General features: G+C 44.2%; 1 protein-coding gene across 1 annotated transcript; it reads left to right on the plus strand.

Moving 5' to 3' along the window:
- Positions 1-751: 751 nt before the first annotated feature.
- Positions 752-15,591, plus strand: LOC140186011 (interferon-induced protein with tetratricopeptide repeats 5-like). Its single transcript, XM_072239832.1, has 3 exons — positions 752-762; positions 1,808-2,155; positions 14,104-15,591. The coding sequence occupies exons 1-3, from the start codon at positions 752-754 to the stop codon at positions 15,554-15,556; spliced, it is 1,812 nt and encodes a 603-aa protein (XP_072095933.1). The 3' UTR covers positions 15,557-15,591.
- The last annotated feature ends 5,487 nt before the right edge of the window (positions 15,592-21,078 follow it).

The raw sequence follows: 21,078 nt of genomic DNA on the forward strand, positions 1-21,078 counted from the left end.
GACGGATGAATAGACAAGGGAGTAGCGTAGGGATAGATTCCTGCGGAATGAGGAAGGTGGGGAGAGGGAAAGATGTGCCACGTTGTGGGATCACGTTGGAGGTGGCGAATCTCTGGGAGGGTGGTGGGACGATGGGGTAAGAGCAGATCTGCTGCATGACCTCACAAGCAAGTCTCTGGATCCAGACAGTTCTGCATCAGCACACACGGCAGTCCATGGTCTCCAAAGGCAACAAAATACAGCTGCACAGTGCCATTACGTGTGTATGCAGTGGAATTATTTGAGGCCAAATATAATTTATTCCAGGTTAAATCAATTTTATTTCATAACCTTGAAAAATATTCTGCTATGCAATGGAATTTCTAGGCATAGGAACGATAGAGACAAGCCATTTTTTTTTCAGAACTGCTGTTTGTCACACATCAACTATGCTCATGAAACCTCTGTAGGCCTGACTGCACTGTGTTAAGGTACTGTGGACTGTCTCTGCCACCTCACTACACTGTCCTCTAGGGGTCGCTACACTACCCTCTGGGGTGATGGAGTGATGGAGTGGGTGCAGTTTAATGTAGAACAATCTTGTTTATCCAGTTCAGATTTCAACTTGGAGACCTGCAAAGCTGTATCCAAGAAACCACAGGCCCTTGCTGGCTCTGAAAACATCACTGCTAACGATGTCTCTGTCTTCCTTCCACAGAACTCTGTGAAGGGGAAAAGCAGGGAAACACAAATAGTTAAAAAACAGTCTGAGATGACTGCCAGGTATGAAGAGTGGGCAGATAAAATATCAGCCAATCAGGTTGGGTCTGATGGGCGAAGTTGTTTATTACTGTTGCTATCCCAGCCGTCCTTTGTTATTGGATCCTGAGAGCTCTACGTCAGCCTGCAGTGTTGTTTCAGTGGCATCATTTCTTGGAAAAAGCTGGTTTTCTTTCTAGGATATGTTTCTATTCACCATCAGGAAATTGCTGTCAATCTGTTAGAGCAGGAAATCAGAACATAGGACACACTTCTCCATCGACTCAACATTAAAAGTCCATCTGAAGCTGTGAAAAAAAATGCAAAGAACATTATTTGAAATGAACATAATGAGTTACAGAACACTGTAAATTCTCCTGTATTGAAATTTTATTTTTTAACCATTGCACGGAACTTGATTACGGAAGTTTGCCGAATGCATTGCTGTTACTGTATTTGGTGCACAGTGCTGGTATTGTGCATTCATAGACACATCATTAAAGGCAGATCAGGCTGCTTGTGTCGAAAGTAAAGCAGAGTTATTATTTCAGACCAATAAGCTTTCATTGCAAGAAAATATCTCCCAGTTAAACAGATTACAGCCCAGTCCCTTGTTTCAACAACTTCAGACAAATAAACATACCAGTAATTTCTGTTGTTATTTAGACTTCTGGTATCTGCAACACTTTCTAAAACATTTTGGATGCTTAGCAGTACCAAGACTGGTGAGAGTAAGACGTCAGAGATTGTCAGTGTCACACAGACAAAAATAGGCCTTTGGCCCATCATTGAGTTCTTGTCATGTGATTGGCTGATCTGATATTTGCATTAAAGATCAGGTGTTCAGGTGTACATAATAAAGTGCACAACTGGATGTATAGGATAATAATGTAAGTATAAAATAAAAGTAACTTCCATTTGGGATCGATATATGTACAAAGTGAAATTTGTTCACGTGTTGTTGAAGGTTTGGAGGACACAATAACTCTCAGCTTTGTTACAAGAAATGATGTGAAGAAAAATGGTCATGTATGAACTGATGAATTTCATGTATTTTCTTCACTTACAGCAACACACAAAGAGATCTGTTGAAAGTAAAGCTCGATCAGCTTCAATATCACTTCATGTGGAGCCCTCAGAAGGGAACCATTGACTTGGAAGATGTGATGTACAGATTGCAAGATGCTATAAATCTCAGTGTGAAATACCAAGCCACGTGTCACAACCAACTCGCTTTCATAAATTGTCTGCAGGGAAATAATATAGAGGCCATTCAGAACTTAAATGAAACCCTCGCCATCCCACATTTCGCCAGAAAGCAAAGTTGTTCGATCAATGCAAGTATCACTTTGGAAAGGCATTTGAGCACCGTCCGATATCAGCTATTAAACTACAACTGGATTTTGCAGTTATATGGGTAAGAAATGGACAGTATTCCAAAGCAAAGGAGGTATACACTAATCTTTTGAAATAAGATGATATTCATCCAGTAGTTTTTTCCTACTAACTTTTCAATGAAGCATAAATTTGTAAATATACTTTCTTTACAATATACACAGTGTACGATCCGTTATTTCTTGCCGATGGCGAAATGCATGCAGACAGTACTTACACAGCATTCTCTCAGATTGGGGTGCAGATGGTTGACACATCCTGGCTCTCCCAGTCTGCTGGGACCCAAGTCCTAGATGTACGGAGTTGGAGAAAGGTGGTTTTCTCACCGCTGAATACATTGGCTTGTCAGTGAGAGAACAGTGCAGAACAGGTCAGGTCCTTCCAGGAAATGAGACACAGTGCCCAGCAAACAGTTATTTAACACAGGCCAAATCACGGGGCAATTTAAAATGAACAATTAACTCACGAACTGGGCGTCTTTGGACAGTGGGAGAAAACTGGAGGACCAGGAGGAAACTCGGAGAGAGCATACAAACTCCTTACAGGTGGTGCCAGAATTGAACTCCAAACTCCGAACAGCCCGAGCTGTAATAGTGTCGCACAAACCGTGTCGCTACCATAGCAACCATTTATGAAAGTGTGTTTTTGAAATAGTAACTTTGTTATTATCATTCCCATGCCTTGTACTTCCTTGAAGATTACTCACTCCAGTATTCAGAAACAAAATTGGGTTTCGGGGATAAAAGTCTAAAAAAACCAACTCTGAAAATCATGATGGGTCTTCTAATGAGATTGCTTCACTGCAGATGTCACGAAGGTTGGTGGTGTTATGGATAGCGCAGAAGTGAAAGGCACTTACTGATCATTCAGGACACAAGAAGATGCATGTGTACTTGTTTAAGAGAATGTATAGTGTTTGTAAGTGTGTTTGTGTTCTTTAAGATCAAGTTTGAAACTTTGATGTAACACACCTTTATACAACAGGCATCGTAAGTTCAGTGGCACAGAAGTGGAAGATCGCAGAGTACATACAATGTGATTTTAAGTGCGTGCTGTTTAATTTTTATCCATCCCTCATATTTTGATTAATATGGGAACTAGTTTGGAGATTTTTGAGGGAGAGGTAATACCCAGGTTGGGATGGCACTGGTTGAAATCAGGCAATGGCAGGTTCACAATCCTGACCCTGGTTACTACCATTCACAAGTCCTTCATCACGGGGAATAGCAGAGCATTTTGGATGCGCTGACCTCAATTAAAATTGCTTTTGGGAATTCAGAATATTCTCGCACAAGCTCCAGAAATGATTGAGGTTCACCAGGTCACCCAAAAGATACATAGGTGTGGTAAAAGTGAAATGCCCGAGGAATCTGCGGGACACAATGGCCCAGGGAGAGCGGGGTGGTACATAGGCAACTCGTGGGAATAACTGTAACGAGGAGAGATATTCAAGCTTTAAGGTTGAAGTGAGGCAGTGACGGGGGGGGGGGGGGCGGGGTGAGAGTAACTGGGAAATGATAATGCCTGTGGTTCAGAGAGCTGATGAGCCTGCCATGGGTTATGCAGAGTGTAAATATCAAGCATATGAGGAACACTCCGGTTGGAAAATCCAGGGATGGCTGATCCAGTCGACATGAAAATGCAGAATGAAGGCCTCAGCTCAACCCAGCAGGATATTTTAGTTTTGGGGATAGTTATAGGATCGACCTATTCCACCAGAGAGATAGATCAGAGGAGGAGGAATAGAGGTCGTAAAGTGGCTATAGTGGATGTAGCTACTATGAAGACACAGTGGACATTGTTTCTGTGCCAGCAAATAGGGCACCTAGCAAGGGAGTGCCCAAATAGGCATAGATTGGTAAAGGTGTTGGCACAGAATGTTACAGCTATGGCCTAACAGGGCATAGTTGGACAATGTGTCTGACAAAACAGAGAAAGGTGTGAAAGTCACCCACCAAAACAGGCAGGAACAACAGCAGAAACTTCTCTGTCTGACCAGATTATGAAGCTGGTGAAGTCAGCATCCAGGTCAGACAAGTAGCTGGTGGTAGCATCCATTGTTAATACTGGTCACGACGGATGTATGCAAGAGGTTTCTTTGTAGGCTAGCAATGTGATATGTCTGTGGACACTGGGTTACCAGTGATAACTGATCCAGCCCTGCCTGTGGCTGGAGAGATGATTTACATTATGAGTGTAGAGGTGAATGAATGAGGGCAGAGAGAAGGGAGCCTCAGTTACTTGAGATTGAGGGAGCGCAGTGATGTGTGTGAAACACCCTGGTTTCCTTGGCTGCATAAGTCTCGGGAAGACACTCTCCGGTCCCGCCCAGCTCATGAGATTGAGACGGTTTAGCCCATCCCAAACCCCAGATTGTGTGGATGCTGTGTAATTTGCTACCCTCTTACAAATTAGTGGCATGAATTTATAGACAGTACCCTGCATATAATTAAAGGAATTATATTTATGAATCTTAACCTAACTAAAGGGTTAGGAAAGAATAACAAAAAGAAAAGTGCCCATTCTAATTAAGCAGTCAGATGTGTACATGTTGGAGCTCATCTTGAACTTCTCTGTTGAGAACACGCGCTGGGCCTCGGATCAGCGTGAAAGCCCTCACCACCCTCCAAACGTCGTTCGCAATCTATCTCGAGCAAACGAGTCTACCACTGGATCGTATGCTATGTCCGGTCTCCGAGCATCTTCTCTCTCCATCCCCCACTGAACACAAGCCCAAAACCAACCCTATTGTCTCTCACAAAAAAAATCTCCCACTAACTGGATGGTACACATTCCACAACATCTCTTATCTTCAACAATAACCCAAACAATAACTGAAACCAGAATAAACAGCTCTTACAGAGCTGATAAATGAAATACCTACAGCATAACAGTATAGATGTGAACCAGGGCATTACGCTCTCCCCCACCACATATACTCATGTCCTCGTGACTTTGAAGTAATTTGTCATCTCGTCATTACTAACACCGTTTTCAAAGGAATTTCATGATGTCAGAACCTCTAATCCAGCTGTAAGAAGTAGTGACATATCTCACTCGGGGGACAGTATCAACAGTCTGTTTCCCTGTGTTAGAGTGATTTTTGGGTTTAGGATATATACATTTAACAATTGACTTTGATTATCAGCCTTCACGTCTAAAACTGCATTGTGCATTTAATTTGGAGTACAGCTCTGAGCAATGGGTTCCTAAAAGCACTGAGTCCCAGTCCAGACAATGCTGATTAAAATTCATTTCGATGTCTGTGGTGTGGATGTGAATCAGGTGGTGTGAAGGTTGTGTGTAGTTTCAAAGAAAGCATTGTCCATACATTGAAAATATGGAGCTGTCTTTTGATGTTTGGCACATAAAATATCGAGCCCCATCTTGGGCCAGCAGACCTTTCCTCTAAAGGTGTCTCTATATGATGCCTGCTGTACCTTGTTTTGTCGAATAAAGAAACTGCTTTGTATCTATCAGTAATTTTCTCCGTTGATCTCATTCACGCAACAACACCCCGGCGCTACATAGGGCAGCCTATCTGCGGGTCTCCTGACTCTTTGAGGTCTCCTTATCCCGCCATCTACGTCTTCAGTTTCAGACATTCCTTGGGATACCAGACACCCCACCTCTCCCGGAAGTTCAGGGAGTCTCCCACATATTAATAGTGGCTCCCTGATGCCCGCAAATTATATACAATATCACGGAAATCAATTTTTTGAGAGCGAGCGAGAGAGCGAGAGAGAGAAAGCAAGCGACAGCGCGTGAGCGAAAGCAGGCGAGAGAGAGAGAGAGTGCGAGCAAGAGAGAGAGCGAGCGAGAGAGAGAGCGAGTGCGAGCAAGAGAGAGAGCGAGCGAGAGAGAGAGCGAGAGGGAGAGTGCGAGAGGGAGAGTGCGAGCAAGAGAGAGAGCGAGCGAGAGAGAGAGAGAGTGCGAGCAAGAGAGAGAGCGAGCGAGAGAGAGAGCGAGTGCGAGCAAGAGAGAGAGCGAGAGGGAGAGTGCGAGCAAGAGAGAGAGCGAGCGAGAGAGCGAGCGATCGCGAGCAAGAGCGCGCCATGGGAGAGTGTTCCAAAAAAAAATATAAAACGTACGTCACCTCAGACTACACTAAAGTGTACCCCTGTCCAATAAGGGTCAAAATAATGACAATGTTGCTCGCTGCACTGTTTGCAACAGTGACTTTTCTATTGCCCACGGTGGGTTAAGACTGTAAAAGACGTGTTCAGGTGAGTTTAACAGGTGTCATTCATTCATTAGCATAGCTAACGTTATTTAAACTAGCTGGCCAGCTGCTAAGGAGCTACTCTATTGCAGACATCCTACCTTTCCCAGAAATTCCGGAGTCTCCCGCAAATTGATGGTGCTACCTCCCTGAAATGAGTTTTTGCAGGGTGGGATGTCTGGGATACTTCTCAGGTAGAACCATCTGGGAATGCTGAGGCCAGTCCAGAGCCGATGTGACCCGGTATAGGATCTGGTTCCTCACCTCCAATCTGGGCCATTCCCTCAGTAGTAGAGACACCGCAGAGTGTTTCATCAGGTCAGGACCCTGTGCCCTGATCCTGATACAGAACACTGCCTAAGCCCTCTCTGCTGGCGTCTGTATACAATACATATGGCAGCCGGGGGTCTGCGAAAGCTCACACAGGCTCTTTTGTCAGCAGATCCTTCAGCAACTGAAAGGCCTCTTCATATTTCTCATCCCATCTTACCCCAAAAGGCTCTGAAGGGCTAAAAAAATCTTTACCATCCACTCCTTTCTTCCTCCCTTCCTTCCCCAGTGGAGGGTAACCGCACAGAAGCTGATTTAAAGGGTGACTCACTTTAGAATAGTCGATCACGAACCTCCGATAGTACCCACAGAACCCATGGAATGAACACAAGGCACTAACAGTCTGGGGCCTTGGCTATATGGTCACTGCCTCTATCTTGGACAGATCCGTAGCTACTCCATCCTGTGTCCAACATATAGTTGACAGAGGTCTTGCAAAACTGGCACTTGTCCAGGGAAATCTTTAACCCTTCAGCTTTCAGGCGGCCCAGCACCTTCAGTAGCCTTGCTTCAAGTTCCTCCAAGGTGGACCCAGACACTATGAGGTCATCCAGGTACACCAATACCTCAGGCAATTTCGTATCCCCAACTGTTTTCACCATGACACACTGGAAAGTCCCAGGGACTCCAGCTATGACCGGGGCATCCTTTCACAATGGAAGAATCCTAGTGGACATATAAATGCTGTCTTCTCTCTGTCAGCCTCACTCAAAGGGATCTGGTAATACCCATTCCTCAAGTCCAGTACACTGAACCACTTCACACCATTCAGACAAGCCTGCTTATCCTTGATTCTCAGTTCTGTGTTTGAGGACTGTATGCCTGTTCAGAGTCCGATAGTCCACACACATCTGTACCTTCCCATTACTTTTCCTGGCCAGCACTATTGGAGATGTGTAAGGGCTTCTGGACTCAGTGATAATCCCAGCATCCTTCAACTTCTGCAGATGCTGCCAAACGTCTTTCACCTCTGCAAGTGCCAGCCGCCGTGATCTTTCTCAGAACGGGGTGTCCTCTGTCACCCGGATGCTGTGGCGAGAGCTCTTGGAACAACCCACATCAGACTCGTCAGTAAAAAGACATCTTCCAGCTTCAACATTTCCTCTATCAACCTCTTCTTCCAACCTCCAGGTACTGGGGAATCCGGAAAGTTGAATGACTCGGCTGTCAACTTTCCTCCTCCTGGAGAAAGTTTCTCCCTGGCTTGTCTCACAGACACACTGGACAGTACCATCACTGGGAAGAGGTGCACCATTGGCATGCCCCGCCTGTGGGTGACGTCTCCCTCAGAAGTGTTCCTGACACTCACTGTCATCCTGTTCACTTGTACAACTGAGGGCTTCTGCAATTCGGGCCTCACCAGTACCTCAGCAGGTAAGCCTGGCTCCGCTTCGTGGTTTTCAGGAGCTTCCACAAAAGAACCTCAGCCTCAGGCATTCCGGGAAATTCGGGGCTTCCCATCGCACTCGCTACTTTCCCAGGTGAACCATGCAGTCCCTCGTTCACGCTCAATATCCTCGCACTTCCTCAAAAGCAGCTCGAAACACAGGGTAAATGGACAATCGAAACACAGGGTAAATGGACAATGTTATTACAAAGCTTGCTCCAACTTTCTCCTTGCAGCCTCCCACTAGCTTCCTCACAATAGGAATAATCGTCCCCACAAGCATTGAAGCTTTGTCCTTCTCGACCGGGTCCAGACAAACCAACATTAATGTATCAAGGGCCTCAGCTACTCCCACATCTGACTCTGAAAACTCCAGCTTCAATGACAAGTAACCATCGTACAGATAGTCATCCGTACTAAGACCCCAGATCTCTAGCGCACTGAGTGGCGTCAAAGGTAAATGTGTCAAATACAGGTTGTAAAATGAACGGAACAGCAGAGTAACCTGAGAGACAGTGTCGTATGGCTCTAATATATATACCTTTATACTTTATTACTTTATACTTTATTGTCGCCAAACTATTGATACTAGAACGTACAATCATCACAGCGATATTTGATTCTGCGCTTCGCGTTCCTTGAAGTACAAATCAACAGTAAATATTAAAAATGTGAATTATAAATCATAAATAGAAAATAGAAAATGGAAAGTAAGGTAGTGCAAAAAAAAACCGAGAGGCAGGTCCGGATATTTGGAGGGTATGGCACAGATCTGGGTCAGGATCCATTCAGCTGTCTTATCACAGTTGGAAAGAAGCTGTTCCCAAATCTGGCTGTATGAGTCTTCAAGCTCCTGAGCCTTCTCCCGGAGGGAAGAGGGATGAAAAGTGTGTTGGCTGGGTGGGTCGTGTCCTTGATTGTCCTGGCAGCACTGCTCCGACAGCATGCGGTGTAAAGTGAGTCCAAGGATGGAAGATTGGTTTGTGTGATGTACTGCGCCATGTTCATGATCTTCTGCAGCTTCTTCCGGTCTTGAACAGGACAACTTCCATACCAGGTTGTGATGCACCCTAGAAGAATGCTTTCTACGGTGCATCTATAAAAATTAGTGAGCGTTTTAGGGGACAGGCCAAATTTCTTTAGTTGTCTCAGGAAGTAAAGACGCTGGTGGGCCTTCTTGGCAGTGGACTCTGCTTGTTTGGACCAAGTCAGGTCATTTGTGATATTGACCCCGAGGAACTTAAAGCTTTTGATCTGTTCTACTTGCCACCACCGATGTAAATGGGGTCATACGGTCCGCTACTCCTTCTGAAGTCAACAACCAATTCCTTCAAATTGCTGGTGTTGAGGGATAGGTTATTGTCTTCGCACCATGCCACCAGGTTCTTAATTTCCTCTCTGTACTCAAACTCATCACTCCCCTCATCCCAGAAAGTATGGACAGCCCACAACCCCACCCCTCTCCCAGGACCCCAAAAGGACCAGGCAGTTCAACTGCCATTAGGTCAGTGCTAGTCTGAGCTAGAACAAAATCTTTGCCCGCAATTTTATCAAACCTCCGCTCAATCCCTGCAGCATCCATAACCACGTATCGTAATCACTTTACCGGACAATAGTTTTACCCAGACATAAACACAGAACCCACTGGATCAATGCTCAGGGCAATTACAAAGCATCCAATGAACTCAATCCTGGATGCGCCCCCCCCCCCAATGAAACACCCTGGTTTCCTTGGCTGCATAAGTCTAGGGTAGAAATTCTCGAGTCCCACTGAACTCGTGAGGTTGAGACGGCTCATTCCAACCTAAACTGCAGCTTGTGTGGACGCTATGTAATTTGCAACCCTGTTACAAATTAGTGCCATGAAATAACAGAAAGTACACTGCATACCATTAAAGGAATTATACTTATGAAGCTTAACTTAACTCAACCGATTGTAGGGATGACTTACAGCGGATTGAAAAGCTTGAGCATATAGACATTAAGACAGAGGATGTGCTGGCACTTTTGGAAAGAATCAAGTTGGATAAGTCTCCGGGACAGGACGAGATATACCCCAGGCTACTATGGGAGGCAAGGAAGGAGATTGCTGAGCCTCTGGCGATGATCCCTGCATCATCAATGGGAACGGGAGAGGTTCCGAAGGGTTGGAGGGTTGCAGATATTGTTCCATTATTCAAGAAAGGGAGTAGAGATAGCCCAGGAAACTATAGACCAGTGAGGCTTACTTCAATGGTTGGAAAGTTGTTGGAAATGATCCTGAGAGGCACGATTTATGAACATTTGGAGAGGCATAATACGATGAGGAATAGTCAGCATGGCTTTGTCAAGGGCAGTTCCTGCCATACGTGTCTGATTGAATATTTTGAGGATGTGACTAAACACATTGATGGAGGTAGCGCAGTAGATGTAGTGTATATGGATTTCAGCAAGGCATTTGATAAGGTACCCCATGCAAGACTTATTGAGTAATTAAGGAAGAATGGAATCCAAGGGAACCTTGCTTTGTGGATCTAGAATTGGCTTGCTCACAGAAGGCAAAGCGTGGTTGTAGACGGGTCATATTCTGTATGGATGTCAGTCACCAGTGGTGTGCCTCAGGGATCCGTTCTGGGACCTCTTCTCTTAGTCATTTTTAAAAAGGAACTGGATGAGGAAGTGGAGGGATGGGTTAGTAAATTTGCTGATGACTCAAAGGTTGAGGGTGTTGTTGATAGTGTGGAGGGCTGTCAGAGTTTACAGCGGGACATTGATAGGATGTAAAACTGGGCTGAGAAGTGGCAGATGGATTTCAACCCAGATAAATGTGGAGTGGTTCATTTTGGTAGGTCAACTATGATGGCAGAATATAGTATTAATGGTAAGACTCTTGGCAGTGTGGAGGATCAGAGGGATCTTGGGGTCTCAGTGCTTAGGACACTCAACGCTTTAGTGCAGGTTGACACAGTGGTTAAGAAAGCATACGGTGTATTGGCTTTCATCAACTATGGGATTGAGTTTAAGAGCTGAGAGGTACTGTTACAGCTGTATAGGACCCTGGTCAGACCCTAATTAGAGTACTGTGCTCAGTTCTGGTCACCTCACTACAGGAAGGATGTGGAAACTATAGAAAGGGTGCAGAGGAGATTTACAAAGCTGTTGTCTGGATTGGGGAGCATTTCTTATGAGAATAGGTTGAGTGAACTCGGCCTTTTCTCCTTGGAAAGGTGTAGGATGAGAGGTGGCCTGATAGAGAGGAATAAGATGATGAGAGGCGATGATCGTGTGAATAATTAGAGGCTTCCTCCCAGGGCAGAAATGGCTAACACGAGAGGGCACCGTTTTAAGGTGCTTGGGAGTAGGTATAGAGGAGACGTCTGGGTAAATTTTTTACGCAGAGACTGGTGAGTGTGTGGAATAGACGGCTGGCAACGGTGATGGAGCAGATACGACAGGGTCTTTTAAGAGACTCCTGGATATGTACGTGGAGCTCAGCAAAATAGAGGGCTATGGGTAACCCCAGGTAGTTTTCAGGTAAGGATATGTTCAGCAGATTATTGTGGGCCAAAAGGCCTGTATTGTGCTGTAGCTTTTCTATGTTCTATGTTAAAGTGTTAGTAAAGAATAACAAAAAAACAGGGCCTATTCTAGTTAAACAGTCAAATGTTCACAAGGTGCAGCTCATCTTGAACTTCTCTGTTACTCACGCGCTGGGCCTTTGGTCAGCGTGAAAGCACACACCATCTCCGAGCCTCACTCACAATCCATCTCGAACAAGCTGGTCTACCACTGGATCGAATGTTATGTCCGGTTCTCCCCAGCGTCTTCTCTCTCCATCTCCCACCGAACACAAGCCCAAGACCTACCTTATTGTACCTCACCAAGAAAACCTCCCACTAATTGGATGACACACATTCCACAACATCACTTATCTTCATCAATAACCCAAACAGACTGAAAGCAGAAGAAACTGCTCTTACAGAACAGATAAATGAAATACCAGCAGCATAACAGTAAAGATGTGAACCAGGGTACTACAATTGTGACCAGAAATGCAGATTGCTTATAATTAGAAAAAGGGAAAATTATAATTAATTGAAAAGGAATGCTCAGGACAACCCATTACACTGGCATTTTGCTGACAAGTAGATCACTTCTATGGCTAAGCAATGCTTATGCAGGAAATGCTTCAAAATTGCTTTTATTTGCCTCAGTGTTATCAATAGACTTTGAATTTGACTTTCTAGTGATAATAACGAAGTAATGGATAGTATAAAGGGTTGTCAGGTCGAACATCAGAGGCAACAATGTAGACACAGCAGAAGAACCACCGGACAAACTGAGAAAGAGCACAAATTGCTTTCCATCCAATGACATCATGAGGTAAAGGACTTTTCCTTGCAGTTTATCTTTATATACAGACTATTATAGAGGAGGAATTTTACGAAAAATAGTGGATCATAGTGCACTAACTTTGAAATACCCAGAGTGGACACACACTGGTTAACACTGTAGTTGAATGACAAGACTGTAGGGGGATCCCTACGTTACTCTGCTGGGGTGTAAACAGTGCAGGGAACTGCTGTACTTTACTATCATTTTTTGTTATTAACATCTAATAAAAAGTTTGTAACCACAAGATTTGCATCTGATTCCTGACTTCTGAAGAGCCTTCTGTTCTGTATGATCACCAGATCCAACAGCAAGATAAGTGATCAAAAATAATCATTGCTCACGACAGGAGAGAGAAGAGGAGTAGGAGAGTAGGAGGCTGACCAAGTCGGCTTACCTGCACTTGTCTTCCTCAAACAAGGGTCTTTGTTGGAATATGACTGAGAACAATGACATTATTTGAAAAACCTAGCAGTCAGTGCAATCACTTTACCACGGATTGATTTCCACGGTAACTTGTGAGGAATGTGGACTTCCTCTCTGTGACTGTATAAGTTTGCTCTGGGTGCTCTACTGCCCTCCTATATTCCAAAGATGTACGGGTTAGGGTTAGTGAGTATTTGGTGCCAGAAACGTGGTGACACACTTGCTGACTGTCCTGCACAATTCTTTTTGATCTGATATGATGCCAAACGATGCATTTCACTGCATCTTTTGATGTACGTGTGACAAAGAGAGCTAATCATTAATCTTCAAATTTTGATTCAACTCTGCCATACACTACAGCCATGGAGACTTGAGCACATTGGAGCCTATGGGGTGTATTCAGTATTTAGGTAATACACCAGAGGAACATGCTACTCTAAACTGTCATAATTTCCAGCCCCTGGTGGCTTTCAGGACAGGATGGAGGAGCTGTATCCTTGGTGCGGCAAATTCATCACTTTTGGGAGAAAGCAGGAAGCAGAGTTGATCTTAGAGTAGGGTTAAAGTTCAGCACATCATGATGGGCTGAAGGGCTTGTAAGGTGCTGTGAAGATCTATGTTCTATGCTGGTCTATGTTCTTTCAGAAATGTACAGCATGATCAGGAGATGTTGCTCATGTAATTGCACTGTGAACTGGTCTGATAACTCGTAAATTGCCAGACTTCAGTTGACTTCTCAAAACAGCTTTATCTCACTAATGTTATTGATGTTCTCAATCCTCTAGACATTGACTCTGAGTATTGGTGGCTGTCTGGGGTAAAGCACCACTTCTCTGTACCTAGATCTGGAGCTTTGCTCAGGCTGCTGGCAAAAAAATGGAAGTCTGCAATAGTGGGAGAGCTCAACGTCTGGTAATAAAACCAAATGCAACATCAGTGTAGCGAAGCAACAGATCAGCTGCCTAGGCTGTTCAGGAGACACATTTCCATCTTCATCACATGAATCAATTCTTCATACTGAGTTATTGATCTGAAACATTGATAGATGCTCTTTCCTCAGATGCAGACTGACATGCTGAGCATTTCCAGGTTTTCAATGCCATAATTATAAAAAAAAATCTTCAAAAGGCAGCTTTCATACAGATAGTAAATCTGCTCTTTATGGGATTGGAGGTCAGGTCTTCATCAAGTGATCTGAGATGGAATTCATGATTATGTTTTTTCTCTCTTGCAGCAACACACCGGGAGATTTATTGAAAGAGAAGCTTGATCAGCTGCAGTGTCACTTCACATGGAGGCCACAGAAGGAAACAATTGACTTGGACGAAATGAGGTTCAGATTGCAATATTCTCTGAAATTGGGTGGACAATGTCAAGCTGCATCGTACAACCATCTTGCTTTTGTAAACTGTCTGCAGGGTTATTTTGAAGAAGCCATTGAAAACTTAAAGGAAGCTGAAAAGTTTCTGAGAGAGAACCAAACAGATGAATTTGATAGAAGAAGCATCATCACCTATGGAAACTTTGCCTGGGTACATTACCACATGGGACAGCTGACCAAGGCCGAGTCCTACCTGGACAAGCTGGAGATGATCTGTAAACCGCTCAGTGATGGCCCTTGCTATACAGCAATGATCCCTGAGGTGTACGGGGAGAAGGGATGGTCATTGCTGAGTTCTGCTGCTGAATTCTATGAGGAGGCAAAGGAATGCTTTGCAAAGGCTCTGGAGCAAGATCCTATCAACATCGAGTGGATAATGGGATATGCGACTGTAGTGTCTCAACTGGAATCAATGTCTGGAACCTCAGAGAGTTGTGATCAGAGTCAGTCAGTGAAGTATTTCCGACGAGTACTGGTGCTTGACCCAGATAATGCTGTGGCCATGGTGCTGTTGGCTCTAAAACTGCAGAGGTTAAGGCAAAATGAGGAAGCGAACAAATTGGTTGAAAAAGCATTGCAGAAGACCTCTGATCTTCCATTTGTGGTTTGCTATGCTGCAAAATATTATAGAGAAAGTGGATCTGTGGAGAAAGCAATCGAGCTCTTGAAACAAGCATTGGAATTAATTCCACACTCTTGTTTCTTACACTACCAACTTGGATTCTGCTACAGAATTAAGCTGAAATACATTCATTCCAGATATCTTCACGATCCTGAATTTCAGCAGAAAGCTGAGTTGATCAGTCTATGCAAGTATCACTTTGAAAAGTCTTTTGAGCACAGTCGAAGGTCAGCTATTCAACCACAACTGGACTTTGCAAACATCTGCATAACAAGTGGGGAGTATTCCAGAGCAGAGGAGATTTACCGTAGATTGGTGGAGTTAGTGGACATTCATCCAGAGAATATACAAAGCATATGTCTGGAAGCTGGGTTATTTGAACTGCAACAGAAAAATTCTGAAACAAATGCTGTTCGCCTCTTCCTGAAAGCAGCAAAAATTGAATATAACTCAAGAGAACGGGAAAAATGTTGCATGAAATTGGAGGAGTGGGCAGATAGGAAACTTAGTATAAATGCACAGGACAGCGAGGCTCTTGGTATTAAAGCATTTCTGTATCAGCTAAATGGGTTCAATTATAAAGCCACTGAATACTTTGAGAAGGCCTTGAACTTTGATCCTGGCAATGAGGAATATGTGCTTGCTCTTTCTCAATTACCGTCTGAGTACCACTGGTATTTTTAAAAGATACACTTCCATCTGTTCTGAAGATAGGTTTGGTGGGGTTTTGCTTTACTAGTTATATCCTCTTAGCACTCATTAGTATTCGATTTGCCAAACTGGTCTCTTTGTAACTAGACCCAATTATTGTGTTTATTTTAAAAATATTGATTCCTCAAGTATCCTGAGCAAACTGAATTTAATTGTGCTTCTCTGGTCTCTGGAAAGATTGGATTGGGATACTGCAGCAAGTAGAGCTAAGTGAAAAATCAAAAGTTTTTCCACATTTGTTTGTATGACTTATTAACCATTGAATGTATTTTACTTCTCAAATATATCGAGTTTGGTTTTATCTTAAGGATCTTTGTAAAATATCCTCCAAGGATATGTTTGGTAATTAAAGCTTCAAAGCGGAAGTTGGTCTTGTCTTGACAAAATCGAAAGAATATGAGCAACAAATCTTTAACAGCATGATTCCAAGCAGCTGAGTGTCATGTTGGAGTGTCTTGGAAGGGGGAATGACTGGAAAGTGACAGTAGAGGGCCTTTGGGGATCGTTAATGAAATTTCAAAAAGATAATGCTTATAACAAAAAAGGATTAGAGTTTTCATTCATAATAATTAACAACCAAGGACAATGTATCTGGAAAACCCTAAACAAGCTTGGGTGTGCCTGACCGATCAAATGCATGAACATCAGCGAGTTAGACCTGCGGGAAGAATTTTAAAAGAAGACAGCTTTATGGAGCAGGTGTCAGAGTAGAGGGAACCAGAGTAGGAGGGCTTTGGCTAAATGGGGTTTCAGCAATAACAGGTCGAGACGAGGTAAGTTACTTGTGAAGAATAGGAATAGGAATTATCTGTGCATGACCGGTGTTCTGTACCTGGTGTTAGATGTGGGATGTCCAGGAGACTTCCAGCCTCCCAGACGGCCATATCTGCACCAGGTGCATCGAGCTGCAGCTCCTTAGGGACCAGATTAGGGAATTGGAGATGCAGCTCGATGACCTTCATCAGGTCAGGAAAAGTGAGGAGGTGAAAGGTAGGAGCTATAGGAAGTAGTCATTCCAGGGCCTCAGGAGACTGATGTGAATAATGGTCAGGAGAGCAAAGGGAAAGAGTCAGATACTAGAGAGTACCCCTGTGGCTGTCCCCCTTAACAATAAGAATTCCTGCTTGAGTACTGTTGGGTGGGTGGGGCGGGAAGCGACCTACCTGGCGGAAGCATCAGTGGCCGTACCTCTGGCACAGAGTCTGGCCCTTTGGCTCAGAAGAGTATGGAAAGGAAAAGGATAGCAGCAGTGATAGGGGACTCTACAGTTTGGGGTCAGACAAATGATTCTGTGGACGCAGGAAAGAAACACGGATAGTAGTTTGCCTCCCAGGTGCCAGAATCCAGGTTGTTTCTGATAGCATCTACAATATCCTGAAGTGGGAAGGTGAACAGCCAGAGGTCATGGTACACATAGGTATCAATGACATAGGTAGGAAGAGGGAGGTGGTCCTGAAAACAGACTACAGAGAGTTACGAAAGATGCTGAGAGGCAGGATCACAAAAATAGTAACCTCAGGATTACTGACTGTGTCACGCGACATTGAGTATAGGAATAGAGGGAGGTGGAGGATAAATGTCTGGCTGAGGGATTGGAGCAGGGGGCAGGGATTCAGATTTCTTGATCATTGGGATCTCTTTCAGGACAGGCGTGACCTGTACACAAAGGATGGGTTGCACTTCAATCCAAGGGGACCAATATCCTGGCAGGGAGGTTTGCTAAGGCTACTGGGGAGATCTTAAAATAGAACAGCTGGGAGTGGGAACCAAACTGAAGAGACAGAGGAAGGGACGTTTGGCTCAGAAATAGAGAAAGCTTGGAAATAGTGTGAGAGTGAGAATAGGCAGGTGATAGAGAAGGGATACACTCAGACCGATGGTTTGAGATGTGTCTAATGCAAGGAGTATCATGAACAAAGCGGATGACCTTAGAGCGTGGCTCAACACTTGGAGTTATGATATTGTGGCCATTACAGAGATTTGGATGGCTCAGGGGCAGGAATGGTTACTTTGAGTTCCAGGCTTTAGACCTTTCAGAAAGGACAGGGAGGGAGGCAAAAGAGGTGGGGGTGTGGCACTGCTGATCAGAGACAGTGTCACAGCTGCAGAAAAGGAAGAAGTCATGGAGGGATTGTCTATTGAGTCTCTGTGGGTGGAAGTTAGAAACAGGAAGGGGTTAAAGCTCAAATTGGACCTTTTTATAGACCACCCAATAGTAACAGGGACATCAAGGAGCAGATAGGGAGACAGATTCCTGGAAAGGTGCAATAATAACGGGGTTGTCATGATGGGGGATTTTAATTTCCTCAATATTGATTGTCATCTCCCTGGAGCAAGGGGTTTAGAAGGGGTGGAGTTTGTTAGGTGTGTTCAGGAAGGTTTCTTGACACAATATGTAGATAAGCCTACAAGAGGAGAGGCTGTACTTGATCTGGTATGGGGAACTGAATCTGGTCAGGTGTCAGGTCTCTAGGTGGGAGAGCATTTTGAAGATAGTGATTACAATTCTATCTCCTTTACCAGATTATTGGGGAGGGGTTGGAGCAGAAAAGTTAGGAAAGCGTTTAATTGGAGTAGGGGGAAAGATAAAGCTATCAGGCAGGAACTTGGAAGCATAAATTGGAAAAAGGTGTTCTCAGGGAAATGTACAGTAGAAATGTGGCAAATGTTCAGGGGATATTTGCGTAGATACGTTCCAATGAGACAGGGAAAGGATGGTAGGGTACTGGAACCATGGTGCATAAAGGATGTTGAAAAACGGGTCAAGAAGAAAAGGAAAACAGGATTAAGGAAAACCCCAAGGCATTGTCCAAATACGTGAAGAGCAAGAGGATAAGATGTGAGAGAAAAACACCAATCAAGTGTGACAGTGGAAAAGTGTGTCTGGAACCGGAAGAGGAAACAGAGGTACTTAATGAAAACTTTGCTTCAGTACTCACTATGGAAAAGGACCTTGGCGATTGTAGGGATGACTTGCAGCAGACTGAAAAGTTTGAGCATGTAAACATTAAGAAAGAGAATGTGCTGGAGATTTTGGAAAGCATCAAGTTGGATAAGTCTCCGGGACCAGATGAGATATACCCCAAGCCATTGTGAGAGACAAGGGAGGAGTTTACTGAGCCTGTGGCAATGATCTTTGCATCATCAATGGGGAAGGAAGGGTTTCCGGAGATTGAAGGGCTGCAGATGTTATTCGGTTTTCAAGAGCGGGAGTAGAGATAGCCCAGGAAATTATAGACCAGTAAGTCTTACTTCAGTGGTTGGTAATTTGATGGAGAAGATCCTGAGAGGCAGGATTTATGCATAATCTGTTTAGGAATAGTCAGCATGGCTTTGTCAAAGGCAGGTCATGCCTTACGAGCGTGACTGAATTTTTTGAGGATGTGACTGAACACATAGATGATGGTAGAGCAGTAGATGCAGTGCATATGGATTTCAGCAAGACATTTGACAAGGCACCCCATGTAAGGCTTATTGAGAAAGTAAGGAGGCGTGGGATCCAAGGGGACATTGCTGTGTGGATCCAGAACTGGCTTGCACACAGAAGGCAAAGAGTGGTTGTAGATATGTCATATTTTGCATAGAGGTTGTTGACCAGTGGTGTGCCTCAGGGATCTGTTCTGATTTTTTCTGATCTCTTTGTGATTTTTATAAATGACCTAGATGATGAAGTGGAGGGCTGAGTTAGTAAAGTTACTGATGACACAGAAGTTGGGGGCGTTGTGGATAGTGTGGAAGGCTGTCAGACGCTACAGCAGGACATCGATAGGATGCAAAACTGAGCTGAGAAGTGTGAGGTGGTTCATTTTGGTAGGTCAACTATGATGGAAGAATATTGTATTAATGGTAAGACTTTTGGCATTGTGGAGGAGTAGAGGGATCTTAGAGTCTCAGTCCATAGGACACTCAAAGCTGCTGTGCAGGTTGACTGTACTTATTAAGAAGGCAAATGGTGTATTGGCCTTCATCAACTGTGGGATTGAGTTTAAGAGCCGAGAGGGAATATCACAGCTGTATAAGACCCTGGTCAGACCTCACTTGGAATACTGTGTTCAGTTCTGGTCACATCACTACAGGAAGGATGTGGAAACTATAGAAAGGGTGCAAAGGAGATCTGCAAGGATGTTGCCTGGATTGGGGAGCATGCCTTATTAAAATAGGTTGAATGAACTTGGCCTTTTCTCCTGGGAGTGACAGAGCAGGAGAGGTGTCCTGATAGAGGTGTATAAGATGATAAGAGGCACTGATCGTGTGGATACTCAGAAGCTTTTTCCCAGGGCTGAAATGGCTAACATGAACGGGCACAGTTGTAAAGTGTTTGGCAGTATTTACAGAGGAGATGTCAGGGCTAAGTTTTTTACGCAGGGAGTGCTGAGTGCATGGAATGGGCTGCCGGCGATGATGGTGGAGGCGGATATGATAGGGTCTTTTAAGAGACTCCTGGCTAGGTACATGGAGCTTAGAAAAATAGAGAGCTATCGGTAACCCTAAGTTATTTTTAAAGTAAGTAAATGTACGCCACGGCATTGTGGGCCGAAGGGCCTGTATTGTGCTGTAGGTTTTCTATCTTTCTGTGTGCCAAAGGACTCATAATGGAACAAGAAGATGGATGGGTATAGGTCAAGGATGATGCCTTTGACCTGACCAACAGTGTTGCTATAGTGATAGCCAAAAGACATTCCTGTGATGTGCATGGGCTTGGTGCTGATAAGGTGATTATCCTACAAATAGACTATGGAAATCAGATATGGCTATAGATTAAGTGAGCTATTGTCCCATAAAATATGCAGAGGTAGGGAAGAATGAGAAGGGAGATGCAGAAAGGAGAAAAAAGAGCTTATGACCACCAGCTCGGGATCAGTCATCTGAAATTTCAAAGAGAGAGGGTGTCGTTTGCTATTAACTGGACACTTGTTCCTCAATCACCAAGGTAGCATAGTGGTTCGCACAGCTGGGGCATCGGAGTTCAGAATTTCATTTGATGCTGTCTATAAGGAGTTTTTCTGTTCCTCCTTCTGGGGAGAAAAAAATCCCCCCCTCCCTCTTCTCCTATTCCCCACTCTGGCCTCTTACCTCTTCTCTCTTCCCCCTGGGACCCCTCCTAGTCCCCTTTCTGCTCTGGTCCACTCTCCTATCCGATCGGGTTCCTTTCTCTCCAGCCCTTTATTTTTCCTACCTTCCTGGATTCACTGACCACCTTCTAACTGTTCCCCCTTCCCTACTGCCACCTGTTCTTAAATCTGACATCTTTCCCCTTCCTTTTCAGACATGAAGAAGGGTGTAACACCTGTGTAGCACTGGTCTTATCATGTGTGACTAGTCGCCACACTCCTTGAGAAAATCAAATTACACTCAGTGCCACTAGGTCATTAGAAGAATCCAGGTTTTGAAAGGAGGCAGTGAATAGAAGCCACACACTTTTGGAAATAAGGTTTTGTTTCTAAGACAAAAACAATATGTACAAAATATTTGCATGAGCAAGAACAACTCAAAAT

Source organism: Mobula birostris, chromosome 21, assembly GCF_030028105.1.
Source record: "Mobula birostris isolate sMobBir1 chromosome 21, sMobBir1.hap1, whole genome shotgun sequence".
In the NCBI taxonomy this organism is placed as follows: Eukaryota; Metazoa; Chordata; class Chondrichthyes; order Myliobatiformes; family Myliobatidae; genus Mobula; species Mobula birostris.